Source organism: Daphnia carinata, chromosome 10 (assembly GCF_022539665.2).
Source record: "Daphnia carinata strain CSIRO-1 chromosome 10, CSIRO_AGI_Dcar_HiC_V3, whole genome shotgun sequence".
Taxonomy (NCBI): Eukaryota; Metazoa; Arthropoda; class Branchiopoda; order Diplostraca; family Daphniidae; genus Daphnia; species Daphnia carinata.
Genome location: NC_081340.1, coordinates 3825038 through 3845445, shown reverse-complemented (window position 1 = coordinate 3845445; position 20408 = coordinate 3825038). Strand labels below are relative to the sequence as shown.

At 40.7% G+C, this 20408-nt stretch overlaps 2 protein-coding genes and 1 non-coding gene across 3 annotated transcripts; all 3 read right to left on the bottom strand.

Annotated features, from left to right (window-relative positions):
* Positions 1 to 2153: 2153 nt before the first annotated feature.
* Trnap-agg (transfer RNA proline (anticodon AGG)) lies at positions 2154 to 2225 on the bottom strand. Its single transcript has one exon. It is a non-coding gene; the product is annotated as a tRNA-Pro (tRNA).
* Positions 2226 to 2273: 48 nt separating this feature from the next.
* Positions 2274 to 3707, bottom strand: LOC130700077 (uncharacterized). Its single transcript, XM_057522088.2, has 3 exons — positions 3501 to 3707; positions 3100 to 3411; positions 2274 to 3026 (listed from the first exon to the last, which is right to left on the bottom strand). The coding sequence occupies exons 1-3, from the start codon at positions 3504 to 3506 to the stop codon at positions 2499 to 2501; spliced, it is 846 nt and encodes a 281-aa protein (XP_057378071.1). The 5' UTR covers positions 3507 to 3707; the 3' UTR covers positions 2274 to 2498.
* A 701-nt stretch (positions 3708 to 4408) lies between these two features.
* Positions 4409 to 18826, bottom strand: LOC130699492 (protein turtle-like). Its single transcript, XM_057521787.2, has 19 exons — positions 18595 to 18826; positions 16000 to 16180; positions 12440 to 12572; positions 11547 to 11800; positions 11340 to 11447; positions 10977 to 11261; positions 9272 to 9420; positions 8843 to 9017; positions 7687 to 7817; positions 7018 to 7177; positions 6834 to 6928; positions 6680 to 6772; positions 6413 to 6551; positions 6054 to 6350; positions 5734 to 5985; positions 5610 to 5668; positions 5293 to 5530; positions 4924 to 5207; positions 4409 to 4863 (listed from the first exon to the last, which is right to left on the bottom strand). Exons 2-17 carry the CDS (start codon positions 16082 to 16084, stop codon positions 5300 to 5302), a joined length of 2646 nt encoding a protein of 881 aa, XP_057377770.1. The 5' UTR covers positions 16085 to 16180; positions 18595 to 18826; the 3' UTR covers positions 4409 to 4863; positions 4924 to 5207; positions 5293 to 5299.
* Between the last annotated feature and the right edge of the window lie 1582 nt (positions 18827 to 20408).

Here is a 20408-nt window from a genome sequence, read left to right as displayed (position 1 = left end):
CCTTTCAAAAGTTGCCGTCAACCCAGGCAGGGGGAGACACTGCCTTGTTGACCCACCGGGGAGATTACCCGGTGATTGGCTAAGAGAAGCCGGAAGAAGAGCCGAAGATATGGAACATTTTTACTGGAGCGATTAACCTTTAATTCGGATTTGCGGATAGCCACATCGCCCTCCGTGAACACATCATCGGACTACGCGGACCCCCACGTCCCCTTTCCGGCCAGAGCCCTCCAAACCTCGGTATATGTTATTTTTATATATACCGTACAGTAGGGGCATGACCCCCTACGGGCTTATTATGAGTCAAGGGGAAACGGGGCTACGGAAAGGAAGGGAGCCCAGATATACACTTCAATTGTTTAAATATTAAATACCGTATGGGGAATCTGAATGCAGTATAGAAATGCAATGTCATCCATCTAAGCATCACAATTTATTCAGTGTCTCGCTTCATTCAAGAACCTTTTCCACCCAGTGTTACTATTAACCTATTTTAAGAATAGAAAAAAAAAACCGTTACGCATACAATTTCTTACTCTACTACTTTACCAACCGTAATGCGCTCTAAGTGTTTTTCAACTGTAGGCCGGCTCTTCCATCTTCGAACGCTTCCAGGCTTCACTTCATCCTCCACAAAAATTCTGTGAATGCAAATTAATAGCATTGAAACTACTTTATCGATTGACAAAAAAGCGAGAAGTACCTAGCCCATGTGTGAAGTCGAACTCAATGCCATTTTTAGGTTTCCGTACCATATGCAGCTTCGGCAGTCTTAATGGCAATTTTCATCAAAGCCATACGTCCTTCCATGAAATGGAAAAGAAACCTTTAATCGCCGATCTACTAAAAAAAAGCAATATAAACAAATCAATGGCGGCGAGGATCTTAGAATGCCGCCTGTAATGAGGGAATCTGCGGTCGCCGAAACCAATAGGCATTTTTTTCGATTTAATGCTAGTGGGCAGACACTCATTTGATTTTTACTAATACAACATCCTTTAGGGATAGTTATGTGGTAGATGACAAAAAAAAAACAATGAAAAAACAAATAGTTTGCAATCCTCTTTCACTTGCCCACAATTTCTAATGAAATGTCTCAGTCCTTAAGTTACCAGTCAGAATAAATAATTTAAAAACAAGCTTTCAATATTTTTAGACCAATGGCTATTCTTCATTATGGATGGGAAGACAAGGCAGGTGACCTTTGGTAAGAAGAAAGAGTGTGCCTATCGTACATGGCATAACCTCGTTCCAGGACCATTTCCTCCATCAACAATATTTTGCATCAAAGACAGAAGGACAAAAAGTAAATAATGATAAGATCAATAACATCAAGAACTCTGTATTTATTTAAAAAAAGGATTACCTATGTTAGATCTCTATAGTGCAGATGGAGAATCCTCGGATCATCCTTTAACAAGAAAATAGTAGAGTGGTTAGCTTGGATGGCATGCCCCGGGAAACTCCACGAATTTTCTAAAGAGTCTAGTGCAAGCTTTTACCAACGCCAACATCAAAATGGACTTCTTCGTTTTTGTCAAAATCATTGGCATCACCTGAAACATGTTATCACAACAACTAATCAGATCGGATTACAACGCCATATGACATTACTTTCCACTGTATCCTGAACTCCGTTGGCAATTTCCACCTAACATTGTTTTTAAACAGTTACTAAACCAATTAAATCGAAGATGATAGTTTACTTGGCAGCTTCATTCCCAAGGTGCTAAAAACTTCTAGAATAGCTGACACCTATTCCACCTCACGGCGCGTCTTGCTAGTGCACTTCACAGCGGAGTTGCCAAATGGTTTTCATATGTAAATCTATTTTTTCGAAGAAACTGCAATAACAATCTAAATTAACCTAGTTTAACTAAACCTATTCTAGTTTAACCTACCTAACCTAACTTAACTGAACGTAACTTCTACTGGTGGTAGGCAGGAAACAACCTGGTAAAAGCCGAGAAAGGACATTATGAATAAAGCAATACTGGAAGACATATTGTGGCTTGTTTGACTCATAAATGCTCTGGAAATTGATTCGAACGTAGTCTCTTACCACCATATACCCGATCACAAAAAGGAAAAGCATAAAAACTAAATAAATTTATAACTAATTTTAACAAAATAACATTAAACAGATATTTGCCGGGCTCGACCGGGATTTGAACCCGGGACCTCTCGCACCCTAAGCGAGAATCATACCCCTAGACCATCGAGCCGATATTATGATTACAATTTAGGAATTGAGGATGAGGCTTACTACTTCAAAGAATTAAAAAACATTTATATTTGTTTCAAACCAAAACCGGAAAACAAGATTCTCATTTGTATGTTGATGTAATTCAAAGAACTTGAATTACGTACGAAATACTTCGTTCGTCAAATGTTTCATTACAGGAAAATCAGGTTTCATAACTCTCCGTTTTATACAGTTCAGTGTTAAATTAATTAAATAATTTTCAGATCAATTGTAAAATTCACTTCACAATGAATTAATACTTAGGGTAAGCGGTCGTGGTATAAACTGGTGCTTTATAGGCCGGGGCGGTGTAAGCGGGGGTCTTGTATTGGGGGGCTTTGTAGGCAGGTGCGGAGTAAGCTGGTGCACTATACGTGGGTGCTACGTAAGTAGGAGCTTTGTATTCGGGTGCCTTGTAGGCTGGTGCGGGGGTTGTGTAAACGGGAGCTTTGTAGGCTGGCGCAGGAGTTGTGTAAACTGGAGCTTTGTATGCTGGTGCGGGGGTTGTATAAACGGGAGCTTTGTAGGATGGCGTAGAGTACGCAGGGGCTTTGTATTCGGAAGGTTTGTATTCTGGGTATTTGGCCTCGCCTTCGTATTTCACATCAGCGGTGTATCCGTAGCTGTCAGCCTTGTAGGTGACGACCTGGGTGCGGCCGTCGGGGAGAAGGACGCGGTAAGAGCCGGTCGTCACCTTGCCGTCGCTGCTCTCAGAGTGGATGAAATCATTGTACGATGGCTCGTCTTTCACGTTATAAGAGAAGCTGTATGGTTGCGCAGGCTGGTAAATTTCAAATCATTTAATAGGTTATAGTCATCAAAATGTCTGTTTTTGCGAGTAAAAGGTAACTCACGTATTCTACTGGTGCGGAGTAGGCCGGTGCGGAATAGGCTGGAGTGGAGTAAGCTGGGGCGGTGTAGACTGGAGCAGAGTAGGCTGGGGCAGAGTAGGCTGGGGCAGAGTAGGCTGGGGCAGAGTAGGCTGGAGCAGAGTAGGCTGGGGCAGAGTAGGAAGGTGCGGAGTAGGCTGGGGCAGAGTAGGCTGGAGCCTCGTAAGATGGTGCTGAGTAAGCCGGTGCCTTGTAAGATGGTGCGGAGTAAGCCGGTGTCTTGTTATAGATATCACTGGCAGCGGCGACGGCAAAGACAGCAAAGAGAATGGCGAACTAAAATGTAAACATTCAAATGTTAAGTTTAACAGTTTCTTGCCAAGTCGTAGAGTTATTTAGCTTTCGGTGATTCTGACAAATTTTACCTTCATGTTGGAAGAGATGTGAGGTTGTCAAGACAGTTTGAGAACTGATACTTTGAAGTTGGTCAGACGGCCCTTTTTATATGTTACCAATTTGATGGTGATAACTACAGGCGGGGACGTATTTGCATGCTACGATAATTCGATTGCGCGAAAGTGAATGGATAAGAAAGGATCAAACAAATCAGGTGAATGGAAGAGAATGGAATCATAGAAATACGTGTACCCGATTTCTAATCACCTAGACACGACAAGGGCTAACGTTGCGTAGACCAGATAGCTCTTGTGAAATATCTACAAGAACTTTTCATGATATAGCAGGGTTAGCAAATTATTGCATAAAAATGGTTGCGAGGCCAATACAGTAACACTTTAGGGCGACTTCTTCTCAGACTTCAGAATTCCAGACTTTTAGAATAGTCTTTCGGCAATTATCATGACGCACCATCTGTTTTCGGCTGAGCCACACCTGTAAAACATAAAAATACACAAAAAATTAGAAATGCAGACATGCTAATAAAATAAATTCCAGTTCGTTCCAGCCGTATCACAAAAACTGGACGAGCCAAATTTAAATTCGCGCCGACAACGCAATTTTTTGTATGAACAATTGCAATTTAACGAAGTTAAATTCTTCACCGCTCTCAGTTCGTCGGTGATATCGCATTATAGATTTGGCACACGAACTTCATTGTTGTTTCAGCGACCATAGGGATGAAACGAAGCCATCATTTTCTTCTTAGGCTCTCTGGATGATTTTAAATAGTAACAAAGCTGAAGTAGAATGCCATGCATGTGAGGCCACATTTCCCTCAAGATAACAAATAGTACAGCGGTTTTCTCATGATCTTCGGTGTTGTCGGCAGATACACTTGAGTAAATGTAAATTTTTCAGTTCTTGATTGCATTGGTTTAGAAGTAGTGGTACTTTATTCAAGAATCTTGAAGCCAAAAGAGAAATTTTGGTAAGTCTCTTCGTACGTTTTAACCAAAACAACATATTTGTTCTTTGCATTAAAAAGAAAATACCATTTGTTGTACTCGAGCCAATAATAATCGACAGAACGTACGAAGAATTAATGCACATTTGTTTGCTCAGTTCGGGAAATATTAGATTTCTAAAGCTTCCTTTTTTGCCAAAAATGGAACATGTTAAAGCAATTACCATGAATAACTTTTGTTATGATAACTTATAATGATAAATGTTAAACACGGAAAACTGGTGACTTATTTGAAAAAAAAAGGCCCGTGTTAAACAACCTGTTAACATTTTAATACTTAATGATGAAATGGACGCATCTTCATCGTGAAACATGTGCGTTTTTGTGGTTATGGCATATTGATGGCTGTAAGTGTATCACAAGTCCTGAAAATGGAAAGTAACAATTATCGAATGAGAATTCTATCCATGGTCTAAATTAATCACCGTTTTCTGACACGTTCCAGAATCCGAAAAGTATCTCATGGCTATTGCTTCCACGACAAGGATTCAGAATATGATGGCCTTCAAATCATGCACTCGCCGTTAGGGCGTGTCCAGTAACCGCAAAAAGAGTTGCCCATCGACGATGAGATATCTTCAACTTTCTTTCAGCCACGGCAGTTATTCCGCCAGCGGAAGATTGAAGTGTACAATACTCACTTGATGTCTTCGGTACATCTTCAACTGACTGGAACCGCTAGAACGCAAGGTGCGGGTCTGACGCATGGCTGCGCCATGGAAAATTCATTTACGTTATGTCACCATCCTAATTATTTCAGACCGGACTCTATCGAATTAACAGCCATAAATTACCTGTTACTTATAACAAATGAACTGGCATTTGTAATTGTCGATGAGGTGGTTGGGCGACAACAATAGTGTCCATATCAGTAGCCATCCAAGGTTGATCGGCACGTGACAGTCTATTGAGAGAGCGGTAATACTGGTTGCTCGTGACAACAGCAACAGGTTTGTCCAAATCTGTGCGATTTAAACGATTTGACTGAATAAGTTCACAGTCGTGTTGGGCCTGATCTTCCACTTCCTTTTCCTATTTGCATGAATATGGAATAAATGAAGTCATATTCAATACCACCCGACACGAAAATAAATTCATGTTATTAACATACACAATAGGCGGTAGGTTCAGATGCACAATGATGCTGTTGCATTAGGTGCTGCTCGTGATCTGGTGGAACAGTACATTGTTAAATTTCTGCTGTTTTCCTATGTTGCCTTTCAGGCCACGCTTACCTGCATTCTTGTTGATAATGATATCCGGATCTTCGGTGCTCTGGTGATGTTGGCCATCATTGGCAGTCACTATAGTATCGGCTTTCGTCTCATGAGTTTTACGGGGAGCATGCTCATTTTGAGTAGAACGAGAATTGTTCCGACGGCGGAATCGGGACACTAACGCGATGACGATATATGCGAACACGATTGAAACAGGGATCCCACTGGCCATGCCTAGCATTGAAGCCCAACCTTCGGTTTCCATGATCACTAGCACAACAGAAAACAATGGTGAACAATTGATGAGCTATTTTGTGACAAATCTTCGAAGTTCTAACCTGTTTGTTTATCAGCGATTTTGATTGTGTAGGCCTCCAGCGGTACAAACGGGGATCTTCCACGTTGATTATAGGACGAGATTTGGATGAACAGCTTCACACCAGATTCCAAGTTGCCAACGCGCAAGTGTGGATACCTTCCGGATTTATTGTAAAGGAGAACAGCCGATTGCGTATCAAAGATTTCAAATTGGAACAGTTGCGGATGGCCGCCATCAAATCCCGGCCGGCACCACACTTCGACTGCATCGGCCGTTTGATTCAATACCGAGCAATTGTTTGGCGGATCCGGACGCACTGTAGTACAACAATATGTTAGCAAAGATGCTGTTATCATTTCACGACAATTAAAGTAAAACCTCCAAGGAAGATGCGATAGACGCAAGGCTCTCGCTGTTCACCAACTGCGTTACGTCCCCAGCAGAGTAGACTACCGTAATCGCGATCGGATTGTGGTGAGTAGGAAAGAACGCTGGTTCCATTCGCCTCCACACCCCCCTATTGTCAACGATAAAAGATATTGCGTAATTCTGCTGAGAACATGTCTGTGATTTCGAGAACTTGTGTGTATCTAAGCCGTTGTTTCAAAATTCCGGCGTTCAAATGGTTATGTTTTTCTCCATTACCTCAGCAAGACCGTTGTTTTGTAATATTTGATTTTCCAGCAATTCTGTCACATCTAAAATCGAAGTGTTGAACGCCCATCTGTGCGAGTGTGCCTGTAATTCATTTAGTTGCTGATAGAGTGAATTTTTGTGAAGGTGAAAATTTCTGTCATACGGGTGGAATGGCATCCGTCTGGCACTTCACGGTAATCGTGTCTTGTTTAGCAACTCCGTACAGAAGTTTTTGACCTGGGCGGCAGACCGGCTGAACTGGACAACCACAAATAAGGATGACAGCCCGGACACGTAAGACAAGTTTATTGTGTTATGTTTTTCAATTTGCTAGTGTTTTAACTTACACATGACACGGAGTTGTACTGCATTGCTGATTCCACTGCCCTCTGAGTTAACAGCACTGCAAGAATAACGTCCGGAATGGGACCGCGAAACTCGACGAATAACAAGACTTTGTTCTACCATGATGACCCCAGCCGATGCATTTTCTTTTATGTTTTGCCCCTGGCATGAAATTTAATCATTATTACATTTTGATTGACTACGAAATCTGAAAGTTTATATGCATTTCACTTGCAGCTCTGTTTAATTGGCCATTAACTTCGATGCCCAAGACAAGGGATTCAATTACACTATCGTAAATCTACCTACCGAGGGCGGCATAGCTGCTGATAATGGAGTATAATATGTACGCATGCTACATCGTAAGCCTAACCAATTAAATTTGATTTACTGTAGTCTAATCGAAATGACGAGGTATGGTTTCATGTTAGCTATAATAGGCAAAAACTAGCAATGCTTTTTCTTGTGTAGCCGCCATTTCAGGAAGTCAGAGAATGCATCGTTTGAACAATGCAATTCTTTTCTTTCCGCGAAATACAAGAAGCCTTGTTTGCAAATATCTACGTGTTTGTTGACTTCCGTTAGAGGCAACATAACAAAGTAGAAAAAAAGGGAATCCCAAAACAGTATAAATGGGATACTATCTCTCCGTGACAAGAAAACAGTTTTACCTCGTGAGTCCACGTGAAGCGATACGGAGGTGGGTAGGAGCGAACGCGACATTCGAAATAAACGTCATTGCCTTCGGCAATTGAATCCGGATTCAGACTGCGGCCCAGTTCTAGTTGTGCTGTCGGTGCAACTGTAAGAAAATGATGAATAGAGTTGCGCTATTGTTATGTCATGAATAATTAACACTGTGTGGAAGCAGCATCCACCTCCAAAATTACGAATAAATCGATTTGCCAAACCAGGCATGGGACCTCCAGAAAGAGGCGGAGCGAGAAAATAAAATTCTATAGTCGATGGGAGATACAATTCTCTGATTAACGTGTGATCTGTGTATGTGGGAAACAATACGGCGTAAAAAGACGGGAGGGAACGATGATGAAGACGAGCAGTATTATTATGTGGAGTTGCTACGCCCAACTGGGGAGGTAATCACACGCGCATTAAACACAGAATGTAGCATCAGCATCAGAGATTGTGCTGGGCTTGCGGCCTTGTCGGTTTTATTGCGTATTTCGTTGAAGTGGAAAAATAGGGGAGATCGATGCTACAACAAAATGGGCATCACACGATTCTTAATAGTGTTGCTAACGGCAGTTTCGCGCTAACGATTTAAATTTGTAAAATGAGGTTCCATTTTTTTTCGAGATATTTTGTTATGGCAAGACTAGAAGGGTTTACGGGTCTTTATCAAATGGCGCAGGATGAAAGGCGAGAAACAAAAGAATGTTGTGAATAATGAATATTTTCGTTGGTATGTATCAGTTTCACGCAACTGTAGGCGAAACGGACGTTTCGATCGTACAATTCAGCGACATCTTAATAGACTCTGAGCACAGCCCGTCAATGCATTAGAAGCGGCCATTTTATCGATTTTTAAAAAACAAAACAAAACGATTTGTTTTACTGCCGCCTGACGAATAGCTCAAATCTAATACGTTTCCTTTTCTCCTGTTTTATAACCAGAAGCCTTGACTATATTGGCAATGGGCAATAAGATTAACTGGCGGAATAGGATAACTCAAACTTAACTTTGCTACATGAACTTTAGGTTAACCACCGGAAATTGGGCTTGGACATGTACGACAACGTTTCAAGACCATTTTTTTTAGTGTGGGTCTAAAGCTTAGAGGCAAAAAGAAAATAGGAAGGACTTACAGTGGACGATGAGTTTTCGACGGGTCTTGACGGACGACGTAGACTCATTAGTGTCGACACTGCCATTGACAACTAAAAGCGGATTGACAGCTGAACAAATCAATTCGGCGTCGTGATCCTTGGCCGATGGAATAAGCTTTAAGATACTCGTTATGTTGCTTCCATCGCTCGTCATCTGCATACCGTGTCAATGAAAAAGAAATAGAAAATTTTTTATTTTATCGTTTGACGTCAACCAAGTTGGTTAGCCACCAAAAAAAAATTTTGTCAGACATCATGCACCACTGTTGAATGCAAAAGTCAGTTCAAGGAGTTTAAGCTCTAGGTAGTACATTCGGATTACTTCGTAATCTGGTGGCGATGCTATTATAATGATCTGCGGGGTACGAACACTATAAATCTTATTGATTGAAAATATCCAGGAATTACCCGTTCTTGCGCTGGCTGCTGAACGGAATGAAGGTACCAGTGAAGGTTGACGGAAGGACGAGACCCTCCAGTGACACACTCGAACGTGTACAACTTGCCAGCAGAGAGCGGCCTTTCCGCACCGGTGATCACCACCCACAACGGCCGCACTGGAAAAATAATCATTATTACTAAGACAATACAAGCAGTTGAACACAGTTACTTCACGTCCATCGACAGCATGGCAAACAAACGACCATAAGGAATGAAGAGAATTTGGATGTTGATAAAATCAACAGTCAATTTATCAGTTATTAAATCCCACGCTCATTTGCTTCCATTACGAAAAAAAAAAGGATGCTATTCAGGTCACGTAATTATGTAATAAACAGACGCCTACGATTCTTCCTCTATGCCAAGTAATATTCCTATTCTTTAAACAAAGTATGAGGCGAAATGGAAATTTTGGGGTCGTGTATAGCAACAAATAAAATGCCACGATTAGAAACTCGAGACGAATGAATCACTAAATCAGGAAATCCACGTTTATCCATTCACTTTGCTGATTTGTTTATAGTTTGCGAATGTTATCTATTGAATAAAAATTCAATCTGTTTTTGTGAGCGATACGCCGATTTGTGTTCGGGAGGGAACACACGAGTACGAGCATTAAAATTGTAGGAAAGCATGGATTCCAACTGACGTGAAATGCAGCTCGCCTGGTTCTTAAAAGCATTTATGATTGAATTTGGGTATTCCAACTCAACTTCCAACATCAACATCGAAGTGAAATACTTCCCGGAGTACAAAAATTTAGTCCTACGTGTTTAAGCGATCGCCAGTATGAACCTACCCCCAAAAAAGACCACATCCCATGTTGCCCTAAACCAGAAAGATACGTCCAAACGCTTGGAAGACGTGAAAAGTATAGCTGACATCTATTACGTACAAAGCCTCTTAGAAATGGGAACTACTTGAGCTAACTTTCATCCTTTTATCGATATCAGTACCAAACTGGCCGTTTTACGCGCTACGATAATCTCGATTCACTACGATTTGAAGATGGTCTTTCTAACGTTAGTATAAACCAGACTACCGTCGGCTAGCAGTTACTGACACCAGCTGATCACTAAAGATTGCTAATCAATTTCCCACTTGACGCATGTGGTCCCAAACGCATCGAGGCTAAGCGATAGTTGCACCATTAAAGAGCCTCTCGAGTTATGTGCTTGTGGAGGAGATCGACTGATGGGTTTACGAGTATACTTTGCCTTCTGCAATAGTTAAGGGGTATTTCATCTGCACTTTCCTTCCCTCCTTTATGGCTTATTTGGGTCTGGATTGCCTATCTATCCGAGTTGGTTCGATGATACCCACAGAAGCCCGAATGGACCCTCCACCACCCAACTGACATATCCCTTCTTCTAGTTGTAATCTTGAGATGCTAAATAATATATGTACAAAACAAAAATAAAGAACTTTAAAAGCCTTCAATAAATCTAAAATTAACTCCGTAACTTTTATACCTTCTAGAAATGCGATACTTTTCATCCAGTTATTCCTTCTAAGTAGTATGGCAGCCTTAACATTCATTACATAGATTTCGGTAGGACGTGTGGGGCCAAGTCGTTAATGAGTCAACTAGGTTGGCGGGAGCTTACTTTCTCAAATTCCGATACTACGATATTACAAACGGGTCAATCAAGCAGAAATTTGGGCAACTTACGATTTAGGTCGAGCTGAACGCTGGAAGCGATCGCGTGTTGGTGCTCCCGATGATGGAATGATGAATGTTGATTCTGATACCAATAAGGCTGCACAGGATAAGATGGTGTATCATTGCGGACACCAAAGTAATTGGACGCTTGACATCGGAGAGTGGCGTGCAAGTGACGTCGTTCTAATTTCGGAATCACCAAGATATTTTGAACCACAGTTTCCGACGTGGCAATGTAAGTGTAATCCACCAATTTCTCGCCAATCCACCAAGTCACTTCTGGACGTGGGCGACCTATTATACACAAAATTTTTTCGCGTTAAGTATAACGCGATTAACGAAAACCATAAAAAAAAACGGAATGAACGAGACCTCCAGTGACGATGCAGTTCAATGAGAGTTGATCGCCTTCATCGTAAGGACCTATGACTGACGAGACTTGTCGATTGTCTTCGATGATGCGGATCTTTTCCGGTGGAACTACAATTTTGAAAACCAAGCCAAAAGTAAGCACGACTTCATCACGTGTCATTGTCTTTCATGCAGACAATGAAATCAATAAATCAAGCGACATTTTACCAACAACGGTGAGCTGTACGAGAACGTTGCGCGTCGGTGATCGCCCAAAATCGACTCTGCAACGGTAGACGCCCTCATCTGGATCGACCACATTATTCAATAACAAAAGAGCCGGGTGACTATCGAACTGGAACTGGATTCTGCTTTTGGACGGTGCTTGGCCGTATTGTTGTTGTTGCTGTAACAAAAACATCTGACTGTCATGTTGAGTCTGCTGCTGGCGATAATTTTCTCTGGAACGTCGAGCGTCGTACCTACGTGCATACGTAAAATTCATTAGTGACGTACTGCTTGCAACTCACCAATCTTCTCTATGGGTTTTAGCGTATCGATTTATCGATATTTTTCGATACTTTTGTTTCAGCCAACAAATTGGAAACCCGTCTGATTGAAAACGACTCACGATTTCAATTTGGATTCGTCTTACTGATTCACGTTATTTGTACATTCAAAACGATGATCGCTGTGGCCCAAATCATGATGCAAACGCAATGATTCATCAAGATAAGTATTCATGCGAGGCAACCATAACTATTGTCGTGCCTACCACTTTTCAATAATCTATGCATTACAATGGACTGAAATGTACTCGATTCAAAGGGTCAATACGAATATACGTCGTATATGGCAAAGTTTATGATCGCTATTGATGCACGTTGTACAGCCGTGCAGCAATAAACCTTTCGCTTTGCCCGTTTCATATGCCAATATACAATCATACAATTTCATGAAGAATGTTGCGCGCTATTTCTTAGACGGCAAGTCAGATCCATGGGACATTGTGAATTTCTTAAAGTTTTTTAGCATCAATTTAGGAATGGAACTATTATCTACAAAAAGTCAAGTGACGGGCCCACTCACTGCCACGTTTTGATGGTAATAAAGTGACTTACTTGTAAATGGGAAAGTCCGAGTCGTTCTTATACCAGAGAACGAGATAGAGCGAGTCGAGCGTCGGTGGTGTAATGTCACACGGCAGTGCGGCGGTTTTCCCACTTAGGACTGTCACCTTCTCCATTTGGATTGCTGCATAACAAAAAATTCGTGATTAGTCAAAATTATTTAACATCAAATTACGAACAATTAACCTCTATGACCTTTAGTCTACAAAATCAGTATATAGTGCTCGATATTGATTTGTGTACGAAATAGAAAAAAGCAAAAATGATTACGTTTATTTACGACAAAATTTTAAATAGAAGCCTTGCTGTCTAAAGGGAAATATAGTTTGATATTAACTTTAACTTCTAGTCACTATATTTCTCTGTTTGTTGTACGTCCATTGTCCAACAAATGCCATGGAACATCACCTAGGACACTGTCTATAGAGACCCGGTAATGCAGAGCATACGTGTTTATTCATATTCCACGATGCGAGCTGTGCGCATTTGCTGTGTGCATTTCAAAATGAAAATAGGAAACAGCTGTCCGCTTTCTCATGCATTCGACCAAGAAGCGACCTTTTCATTTTCTTCCTCCCTTTATTCCGCTTTCCCTAGATGACAATAGAAGTGTAGCCACACGTGATTCGATTCAATATCGTAAAACATAAGGACCTAAGAATCACTAAAGAAATGGGACACAACATGCCAACCAGTCTTATTATCGAGCACGTCCACTTCATCTCTTCCCATTTCTCGGGAATGACGCACTCAGGCCCCAATTCATATCTAAATTACACGGCCAGAGCTGTTCAGTAATTCAATGTACAAAAATCATGTGACGATTGCGGCATCTGGTCAACCAGCCTGCCAGAATTGATGTCTTTCAACACATTACTACGGTCCCTCTTTCTCTGATTCGTGTTGTTAAGAGTGATGAGCTTTTCCTGTAAAGCCTCTTAACCGAAATTCCCGAAGAAAGAATACGCGTTAATTGCAAGAAAAAGAAAAAACCGACGCAAACATTCTGCATTCGAAGTGCTACAGCTGACTTGACAATTAAAAGCGAACAATGACAATCCAGCAAAATATTGCATAGTTCGGTGCTCCACAGTGCTTAATAACTCACGGTTCGCAGGATTCGAACTGCTCGTTAATGAAGTCTCGTTCATCGTTGAGCGATCTGTCAACGCTTTCCCACACACTTGGCGACGCTGACGGTAAAAACCGACTGCGATACACGACAAAATAAATTTTTACTAGCCATCGAGTTGCAATGCTCCAAGATAAACACTCAATTACATTGTGCAGCCAGGCCAAAATTTTGTTCTCTATGCAATGTTTAATTGCGTTTCTGCATTTAGAGTGAAACGTTACGTCCAGTAGTGATTTGTTTGTAATGGATTGTTGCAACTGCGGGATTTAATTTTACTGCGAAACACACAAACTACATTTAACTGGTTTCCTAAGTTTCTTGTTCTACGAATGAAATTCATCTTGCGGGATTTAGTGTAGTGATTTCACAAAGACTTTTTAAGCAAAATAGATGCGCAAGTCCTTCTGCGAGCCGGACATTGATCCATTCGAAAGAGGACTTTGTAATTCAGAACTTATTAATAGGACCACGCGAAGAACAATGCATCCGCAAATCCAAAACCTGGAATTTCACGAACTAACAAACGCATACGCGTTCAAGTTTTTGGCTCTGACTGCACAATTAATGCGCTTTTCTAATATACAGTGTGACGTGATCTATCTCGTGTAGACAGTCAACCGTCTGTCAACTTGCGGTGAGAATTGGTGTTAATAGTAACTCAAGCTTCTATGCACCGCATTGTAATAGGCAATATAAACCACAGCAATGGCTGTCTGTAATAACTTACGCCTCCCCATAATAATGCGGTCGAACTCTATTATGCCACACACGCACCATTTCAATGGATAACAATTATGACGTTGATTGACGACCACCATTTCCCTTCCAATAATTAAGGCTATCCCAAGTACACTGATATTAACGTCAATAAACGAGGGCGGATAAAATCGTCGGTTTCACGTATACGAAACTGAATATTAATATTGAATATTTGAATAATACGTTGGTTAGCTTGGCACCTATACACGCTAGAAGAATTCAAATCCAAACCAATCGTTTTCTACAAGATTGGCGTAAATTATCTTGGCAAAAAACTGTTTAAAGAGAGTTTGGCAAAAGCGTAAAACCGTTTAAGCCTTTTCGTACGTCCTCCCCACACTTCCTACATCTCCCGTTTCGATCAATACAATCTCACCGTGCAATGCATTTCAAAATTAATAACAAAGACGAAAATGCTTATCAACAGCAAAATCCAAGGTGACTTATTAGAAGTTACCATGCTTCTATTGTGTATCACGACAATACACTTCTACGTGTCTAACTTTTCTATATCTTCACCTTAGACTTGGCTTTCTACTTGCTTCAGGATCTATCCCTTCCTGACTCGGTTTTAAAAAATAGTTATTTCAACAGAAAAAGGAAAAAGAACACAGTTGTACGTGTCCTATCGATCGTCCCGCTTTTAAAGGCGACCCATTATCATTATGCCGTCATCACTCCCTCCTGAGTTTGCCGGGTGTGACTAAAAACAAAAAACAAACAAATCTGAGTCTATGCAATCAATAAATCACATGGATAAAGATGAAAAAAAAATAGGTTAGCTGACCGTATTAACATTCGTAATCTTTTACCGTTTCAATTATTAATCCACCAATTATCGAAGAGTGAGTAGGTAGCAAGAAATGGATAGCGTTAAACATAAGAAAAATAAAGGAACAAAAAAAAATGCTAATGAAGAGTACTAAGTTTGAGGTACCTGTCAACTTGCACGATCTTAAGTCATTTTTTTTAAGTGTGTACAACCTTGAGTTCAGCTGATGATGTCTAATTAAAAATGTAGGCAGCTTATGGCGAAGTACTGCTGCTTTGTGGCTCTTTGTAATGTACTGTTTAAACTAATGCAACATGACAACAAAAAGATTTTAAGAGCGGCAGCGTGGGTTTAGCGGCGTACTGTACGTATAAAAAAAAAACCTATTCCGGCGGATGGAAGGGAAAGATAAGGAAAACAGAGTTAAAATTCGTAGTAATAGGAGCTGTTATACACACACCCACTCCTGTTTTTTTTCAAATTCGCCGAATACTTTTATACCAAACTTCTTTTTCAATCCTAACGATAGCACGGCTCAAACTGAAATACGTTACTTAGTGAGTACATAAAAAAAGAAGGTATCTACAACAACCAAATTGTAAAACGTGCCGCTAATTGTTAATTAAAAGGAGTCATCGCCGGAAGGGACACAGCTCATTGGCTTCGTTTTCGCAAGAGTTGACGGCTGATAATAGCGCTGCAACACGATACATAGGCGCTCAAAGAGAAAAGGAAATAACTGATCGAAGTTCCATCATGGCAAAACCAAGAGTATCATTCAGCTGTGAATAAAAGCTTCCGCATCCGAACAATTTGCTGGAAATGCGCATCGTATCCGACGGATAAAGAGGACAAAAACGAATGACGTAAAAAAAAAAAACTTACATTCGTCATCGGCGATGACATCAGCTACTTGGAGTAGAACATTCAGGGCGAAAAACAGCAACGGCCTACGTGGATCCATCGTCATGGATGCCGATCGATGCCTAGAATTTCACCAGGCGCAGTCCGAGTATTTCTTTAACGATGGCAGTCCCATCAGCTGGAAATGGTAGAGTCCAATACTCTGTTAAACGTACGAGAAAATTAGTCATCTAAATACAATGATGCTAATAGAAGTAGAATCTAGCATTAAAAATAATTCTACCTGAAATGAATTTAATGGTTTGCGTTATGCGTGCGTTATGCGTTATAATGAGTTTATTGGGTTGCGGCATTTAGCCGCGAAAGTTTGTTATTCGCACTTCATTGTTTCCCAATTAAACGGAAGTACTGTCATGATTAAACTACAATAGTCGAAAAATATCCTTTACCCTTTAAATCAGTACACCCTCAGATTGATTTACCATTGAAACTTAAACAGATATCAGCACAACTATCGGAAGACCGAGAAAGACGCTGTTTTACCTAATCTCCTTCAATGACGTAGTTTACAAATCTCAAATGCATCCGTGACACATCCAAACGACAACGTTGACTAACTCGTAAAAATTTCAGCGGGAGACAAGTCAATCCACATTTAATCCCCATAAAGGAATTGTAATCCGCCAATCAATTTTATTTCGGGAAATGTCCGTTGTTCAATGTTCAGCTTATTGGACTGGATGACAGGCGACAAACTCAGTAACTTGAACACGACATCGTTACTTTGTCGGCCATGTCATTGAATTCCCTAGCATTTACCTTGTTGTTTGCCGAGTAACTCCGCCCTTGCATCGGCGTAATCAGATATGGGATAAATTCACGCTATCTTCCACTTGCAAACAACAAGGTACAGGACCAAACATCGCCGACAGAGACCGAAATTGCAGTTTGTTCCACAGTTATTCCCGTATTTAGGAACGTTCCATTTGCAGATTGGCATGGGCGAAACCTGTCATGGAATATCCTTTTTCTGGCCGAGGGACAGGGGTGAAAAAGTATTTGTTCACATGTCCAGACTAAAAACAAAAATCGTTTCCCCCTTTTTCTTTACGTATAACTACCCTTTCCTTCCTGCACTATCGCTCGTTTTCTTCCAAGTAGAACTACTGCACGCACTCATTTAAGCGATGCTTTACTCGAGAGGCAACTGACAACACACGTCTTCGCTTTTCTTCCACAAGCTCTTCAGGCCATGAAAAATAAACAAAAAAATGGCGAGGAATAAAAAGCATACAATACTACTGCATGCGGCTGCGGAGCGGGACAAGCGCTTATGGTGAATGCAAGACTCAACTCCCTGTCGTGTTTTTCATGCTATGCATCTAACATCATGGAAGATGTTATACACCCACAATTCCGGTACATGCCTGTAGTGTGGAACGAGCTACTGGATCCAGGAGGACCAATAGTTTCACTGGAATACGTTCCTGTCCTAACCAAAATGAATCAAAGGGGAACGATACAGAGAGCAAAGCGGTATCTCCGTATACCTTAGACCGTAACGTGCAACTGAATGGATGGCAGGGAAACATAACCTCTGATAATTTAGAGAACCTATTTTTTGAAAAAGAGAGTTCTGTTAGCAGATGTCTAAGACGCTCAGTCGGCAGAGCAAACATAATTTATAGATAGTCTCGAGTAAAGGTAGTAGAGGAAACCGGGGACGAATTTTCGATAAAAGCTTTATTTCTAAAGGGTGCCAACGAATACATTGACCTATGAAAGATAATTCTTCTGCAAAAAATGGTCGCAAACGTGGTATAGCTAAACATGTTAGGCGTTATGCTAATAAAATTTAAACAGAAAATTCTATTCGACGCAGTGAATCGATCCGATCAACAATGCAGATAGATCAACAACTTGCAAATTCCCTCTGACAACACTGCGTAACAATCCCATCGCACTTTGCAGTTCTTTAGCATTTCGACCTTTATATATTTGTATTCACGAAGTTGAACAGCAACGACAAGAGGCAAACTAAAAATCAATTTTCGTTGACATTTTAGCACAAGTGCTAACGCCTCCGCCAAAGTTAAAACGGCAAAATAAAAATCGATTTCTATCTTCCACTGAAAACTCTTTAATAAGTCATTCACACTCTTTCCCGTTATAAGCTTCAAAGTGTTGAAGTCACGTGGACATTGAAAAGAACACAGCAAAAATCCTTGACAAAAACTATGGCCCACCACAACGGATAAGAAGAACGCCATTAGTAACTGAACGCAAACTAAATGGATCAGCAAACGGTGTCAAATAGTTAAAGGAGTGAAAATTATGAGAAAAATATGGATTCACAAAGAACTAGCTTGGTTTCACACCCACCTTCCTAACCCTCTCGCGGCACGGAATGCAGCTAATGATATTAGATTAAGCTGCTAAGGACCGCGTGTTGCCGATGAACAGATTCACTGACGTGGACAAGTCGAGGGCAAAGGAAAATAAACTGAATAGACAAGTTTTGAGCTAAACCTAACGAAAGTACTTTGGGGAAAAGCTAATACTAAGACATTGCAGCCAATATACTAGTACGGAAATTGATGTAACAAGATTGCATACCTTAACAAAAAACTTTTGGCGCCAACGTCAATGGCCTGTGATCGAAAAATCAACAGATCCCAAACACCAGCAGGAACGATAACTGGTGATTCACTGCATTATTTTGACAGAAAGCAAAATGCCGATTTTTGGATCTCACTCCCAGTTGACAAAACTCCACCAGTTAGAAATACTTTAAAGTTTAGAATTCGAACGAATAAAACTCACTGCGAGGAGAAGAGCAATACTCTGACGTGTAGACGGTGTGACGGCAGAAGACCAACTGGTCGAGCTTGACTCTTCTCTCGCTTTATATACCCTCCTGTATCTCTGCCTCTGTTCTGCGTACCCTACGGCATACACGTGTAGCGTTACCGCCATCATGGCCGATAAGAGCTTTGCAGATTATGGCAATGTTCCACAGCGATGTACTGTACATTCACCCACATGCATTTTGCGTAGCATAAATCGCCAAGGTTTTTCTAAATTAAACATAACGTGTCTTTATATTTAGATCTGCAAGAGTTATCTATGGCGTTAGAATTTGGCTCACTGTTTTAATATTCTTTAAGAGTTTTTCATAAAATAACTGGCAAAATGTACGTTTCGCACGAAACTTCGTCTGCTTAGATTGCCATCCTTCTCTGCCAGTGAAGTTTGTAACGAATGAATGCCATGTTTGTATACCTTTGAATCAAAATTGAATTACACCAGAATCTTGTTAAGACATGATACAAGCTCCTCTACCTATTAATTAATGGATAAAACGTACTGATCTTACGGAATTCTTGCCAGCATTGAACTAAAGATTGGTTTGGCTCAGCCACTGTAAATACATGTTGTTCATTGAGTGCTTGGAGGACATGGAGCCATTAGGACGTAATGCCGAGTACCAACATATGGAAAAAGAGAGGGCGTTATCCTGTTGCAAAAAACTGCGCGAAACGCCTGCCTCGTCCCAGTTCTTTTCCTGCTAGCAACTTTAGAGAAAAGGGTAAATGACCTTTTCGTAATTTCATCTCTGTTAAGATTTTCAGACAACGAATTAGCTTAAGTGTTTTACTTTCGACTGCAAACCGACAGACCTTAAAACAGCACAGTGAGAGTCGGGCAGAAATGTTGGAAATCCAAAAGATGACTGCCAAAGGATTTGAACGTCTAGTTGCATTGAAAAAATTACTAACCTGATATAATTAGAAGAAACATAATGTACCATTGGGCAAGACCGGTGAGTTTCTCTTAAACTATTTAGCATTAATTATGTCGCCGTTAAGATGTCCTATCAATTAACGCGTCATTAGTAATGTATACTAGGTGCCTCTTGAATCCCAGAAAAATTTATATTCTCGTCTCCTTCACTAGTCACTCTTACGATTCTTTGCATGCACGGTACTACGTAAACTATGCTGCCTTGTTTTCACGGAAAAGAGTCGACTTAAAGTAAAAAAAAAAAAAAAAAGGAACTTTCTTTTTTTGCTTACGGAGTGACACGAAAGCTATTTACGTTCACCAGCGCGATATCCTCGTGCTATATCGTATAGCTTTTTATTACTCGTGACTTGTGTTATTGTTTTTTTCGTTCGTGTTACAACGAGAGAACTCCGTAGCAAACCCATTTTCTTTTTCATCGTCTTTTTTCTGTTCCTTTTAAAGTTTGTATTACGCGTTTTTGTTTTTGTTTGAACAGGCTTCCTTTTGTGAGCCGCGACGAGAATGCTGATCTTTCTGTCGTTCCGTTTAGCCCAAACACAATGGTTCCTTTTTTTTTTCACGTCAGTAGGTCTATATAGAACAGGCTTTTATGTAATGACCTGATCGACGAAAGGAAAATCACG

What these genes read in the sequence shown, in the direction of transcription:
- LOC130699492 (XM_057521787.2), bottom strand. Translation starts at nt 16,084, where the DNA reads ATGACGATGGATCCACGTAGGCCGTTGCTGTTTTTCGCCCTGAATGTT. An exon ending in GAACTGCATCGTCACTGGAG is followed by an intron (nt 11,262 to 11,339) that starts GTCTCGTTCATT and finishes TGTGTATAATAG; the next exon opens with GTCGCCCACGTCCAGAAGTG. An exon ending in AATCGCTGATAAACAAACAG is followed by an intron (nt 5,986 to 6,053) that starts GTTAGAACTTCG and finishes CTGTTGTGCTAG; the next exon opens with TGATCATGGAAACCGAAGGT.
- LOC130700077 (XM_057522088.2), bottom strand. An exon ending in ACTCCGCACCAGTAGAATAC is followed by an intron (nt 3,027 to 3,099) that starts GTGAGTTACCTT and finishes GAAATTTACCAG; the next exon opens with CCTGCGCAACCATACAGCTT.